A 3,873-nucleotide genomic window follows, 5' to 3' on the forward strand; every position below is an offset into this window, starting at 1 on the left:
ATGCACTGAAAAAATTAGCAAGTACACAGAACTCGCCCAGGAAATCAGGCATCTGTGGAGGATGGATAGGGTGCTTATTGTACCTGTTGTTCTCTCCTGTACAGGTGTGATACCACACACACTACACAAAAGCCTGGGAACATTACAATTGAGTAGAAATACATACATCACACTACAGAAGGCCACTATATTGAATACATGCCACATTGTTAGGAAATTCCTGAATACAGACACACACACTGACACACACATTTAATTTTAGTTTTGTTTTGGTTGCTATGCCTTGACTCTGGTCCGGCATAGTACACAGCCACCGGTGTGAACCGAGTATAACTCACAAAACAAAATAAATAATTACGTTAAACTATATGGCTTATGCTATTGCACTTATTTACACTTTTAAATATCTGCATTAATTATGCCATAGATGTTATCCTTTGGAAATATCTCATTTTAATGTTCTTATCTAAAATGCGGATTCGGGAGATGAATTTGATAAAAAGGTTGTAAATATTTTTATAAAATTAAAAAACAAAAGAAATATTACGGAAGTTTTATTTTTATTTATGAATTTATAAAAGTAGAATTTAAATTTCGTGAAAACAAATGAGAAAAACATTTTGTTTTGTATTAAATTACTTAATATATACATTTTGTTTTCTAAATTTATATTATTCAATTATTGAATTTTCTGTATATAAATAGATTCATATTTTTTAAATATATAATAATAATTATTATTATTTTTTAGATTTGACTGTTTTATTTATTTATTTTAGGTTGGATTTGTCGTTCGTAAAATAGGTAATTCCGAAGGGCAAACAATTTCCATTCGAAATTTAGTCGTTTTAAGTGGATCCTGCTAACGCATTCGAAAAGGAGATATTTTCCAAAAAATATTTCTTTACAATATTTTTAATTTGGAAGTCTCTCCGTCTATATTTGTAACAGAAATTGCCAAATTTATTGTAGTTAGTTTATGTTTAATTAAAACGATGAAAATCTCTTTTGAAGATTATAATTATTTAACAGTTAATATTCTTTCCGAACATAAAAAAGCAGTGTACAGTAAAACTCTAATTATCCAAATTAATTAGGACCTTAAGCCATCCAGTTATGCGGAATTGTGCAATTAACCGAATTTTTGCTTAAAGCAGTAATTTCTTTCTATCCAACCACCCCGTTCGGTACTGTACGTGTGTACATAATTATGTGGAAGTACACGAACAAATGAATATGATTTATTTTCTAAATTTAGAAAAAATTACTTTTATCCAAATACATTACATATACATATATGCCTATTTGTTTTTAATAAAGTCAGAGAGTAATCCGAATAATTGGAGCTTTACAGTACTTTAAAAACAGAATGACGCTTGTAATTCTATTTTTTAAAGAATAACAATTAAATAACAGTTAACTTGTTTATTACCTATTAATTTTCTACAAAGAAATAAACAGCATTGTAGGCCTACTTTTGTATTTTTTCAACTGTTTATATTCTGATGTTATAAATTTGACGGAAATAAAATAAATTAAACATTTTTCAGTTATATTAAATAATAATTTATTTGTTTATTTTATATTCAACGAATGGATATTAAATAATAAAATTATTTGAAACGGAATAGATGTTTGTAAACAAATACATATAAATTAGACCCATTTGTTATTTTTATTATATGATATAAAGTTTCATAAAATAATTAATGTTAATTGAGGAGTGTCGAATAATAATTTAGATGAGAAATTTTAAATATTTAATGAAATTTCAACTGTTATTTGTAGAATTATCATTTTATTTCTAATCTTTTTAATCTCTATTCAGCTCTATAGGCCAACAGTACATACAACTAATGTAAATGTTTAAACTGTATTTATAGAATAGTTCGTATTGATGTCGATTACTTCCGACTCGGTAAATCGGTCTGAATAGAATAATGGTCGAGTAAGTATAGAATGAAAATTATAAAAGGCCCATTACAGAAGTCGCATTATTTCTCTTTATATCTCTCTAATCGCCAGACTCGAAGGACGTTGAGGATGTTACACGCTCCACTTATAAGTAATTTTCTGCACCCGGAAAAATAACAAGATTGATAAATTACAAACATATATGTAATCAATTTTCAGTATATTTAAGTAGCATAGTTGATCTCTCGATAATTATAATAAAATAAAATAAAGTACTGTACATTTAATGTGCTTAAAACCGATAAAGATTAACGTCTAAGAATAATTCAGTTTAAAATCGAAGTTATTAAAATGCTTGTTTAAAGACAGTTCATCGAATGAATCGCTTTATTGAGGTTTTTTCTCGGTATAGCGTAAATATTTCTATGTAGACGTTTATTACAAACAGCGCACAACTGGACATTTATTATAGAATTATTTCGCAATTGTTTTTTACATCATTCTACTGTAAAAACTCGGACGATAAAAGTTACAGTTTATGAGGTGTGACAATATTGTTTAAACATATTTTGTAGAAAATTCAATTAAATTTCATCTAATTTATAAGCAATGTAAATCTATATAAATTATTAAACATTTTTTTTTTTTTGCACTTAACTCGTTAACGTATATAATTTGTAATGTGAGAGTTGAATTAAAATCGATAATTTCGCAATTTAATATGATTAAAATTTCTCTAAACTGCTATATTATTTACAGCAATTAGGAGAGATAAATAACAACTTAATTTAATCTAGATATATTGATAAATTAAATGATTAAATGTTTTAATTTTCGCAGATTTGTTTACCAGTTAAGAAAATTTATATATTTTTTTGAATTTTTAAATACACGTAATTATGTTTTAAATTAGAATGAAAAAAATGCTCGTTTTAATAGAAAAGTTTGTAATTATTTCCAACATTTTTCTTATTTAGATCCCTTTAAACTATATTTATTTATTATCGACCTACAATTCCCTTTAAATATTAACATTATATTTATAAAACGTGAAGGAGCATTTAATTAAAACCATACCCAAGTCACACAACACTGAGTAATTAAAATTCCAAAAATATATAAATGATAACTTATCTCTAAGATAAGTTATAACGGATAATAAATGTTATCGCTAAACGCATTTAAAACGCTTGATTGTCGAGTACAAGAAGGTAGCCTATTGGATTAGATTACAAAGATTTTGGGGGTTAATAAATCTAAAGTATTATTCTGTAATAACAGATGGCGACACTGAATGTTCGATGAACATTCGGGTCTATATTCCAACTAATTAAAATACATAAAGAGTGATAAATGATACAACACGTTCATTTTTAACGCCTTTCTTCTGTTACAAATTCGACGTGTTTAAAGTTTTATGAGAATTCAAAATATGGTAATTTTTTAAATATAATTTTTCAAGTTTAAATGTACANTTTATGTAGAAATTAAAAAGTTAAAAATTTTCATAATCTTTTTAATTTTATACCTACATTTCAGTTGTTTTATATTGCTTATTGTCAAGCATATACTGTAAACAGAAATACAAAACATAAAAATAACTTTAAATTATTTGAAAAGTCACGTATAAAGAAAAACGTTACTAACGAAATTAATTTACAATTAATTGCATTATTTTTTTAAAAAAATCATATAATAATTTATTTAGCAATCTTAAGAATAACTTTACATTTTTTCGCAACACTCGCAAAGACAATGCGATTTTGATCAAAGGATAAAAAAACGTATAACGTAACTTGCAAATATCTTAACTAGAATACTACGTTTCTCACAATCGCCTCGATACTTAAATCCCCGATAAAGAAATTTATTGCATCAATGTAAAATATTGGAAATTCCGACCTAAATACCTTGACAACAAAAGTTTCTCCACACAATTGATTTCAAAGGCTCTCCTTC

The 3,873-nt window shown here is 26.1% G+C and overlaps 1 protein-coding gene across 1 annotated transcript in view; it reads left to right on the forward strand.

Moving 5' to 3' along the window:
- Positions 1–1,007, forward strand: part of LOC111628703 (CRISP/Allergen/PR-1-like) — a 19,776-nt gene extending 18,769 nt beyond the window's left edge. Inside the window, exon 7 of the mRNA XM_023372538.1 lies at positions 780–1,007. Coding sequence (XP_023228306.1) covers positions 780–866 — 87 coding nt within the window. The 3' untranslated portion in view covers positions 867–1,007. The remainder of the gene's footprint in view (positions 1–779) is intronic.
- Positions 1,008–3,873: the final 2,866 nt, after the last annotated feature.

This window comes from Centruroides sculpturatus, unplaced genomic scaffold (assembly GCF_000671375.1).
Source record: "Centruroides sculpturatus isolate CEXI.00-Female unplaced genomic scaffold, Cexi_2.0 scaffold30, whole genome shotgun sequence".
Classification (NCBI taxonomy): domain Eukaryota; kingdom Metazoa; phylum Arthropoda; class Arachnida; order Scorpiones; family Buthidae; genus Centruroides; species Centruroides sculpturatus.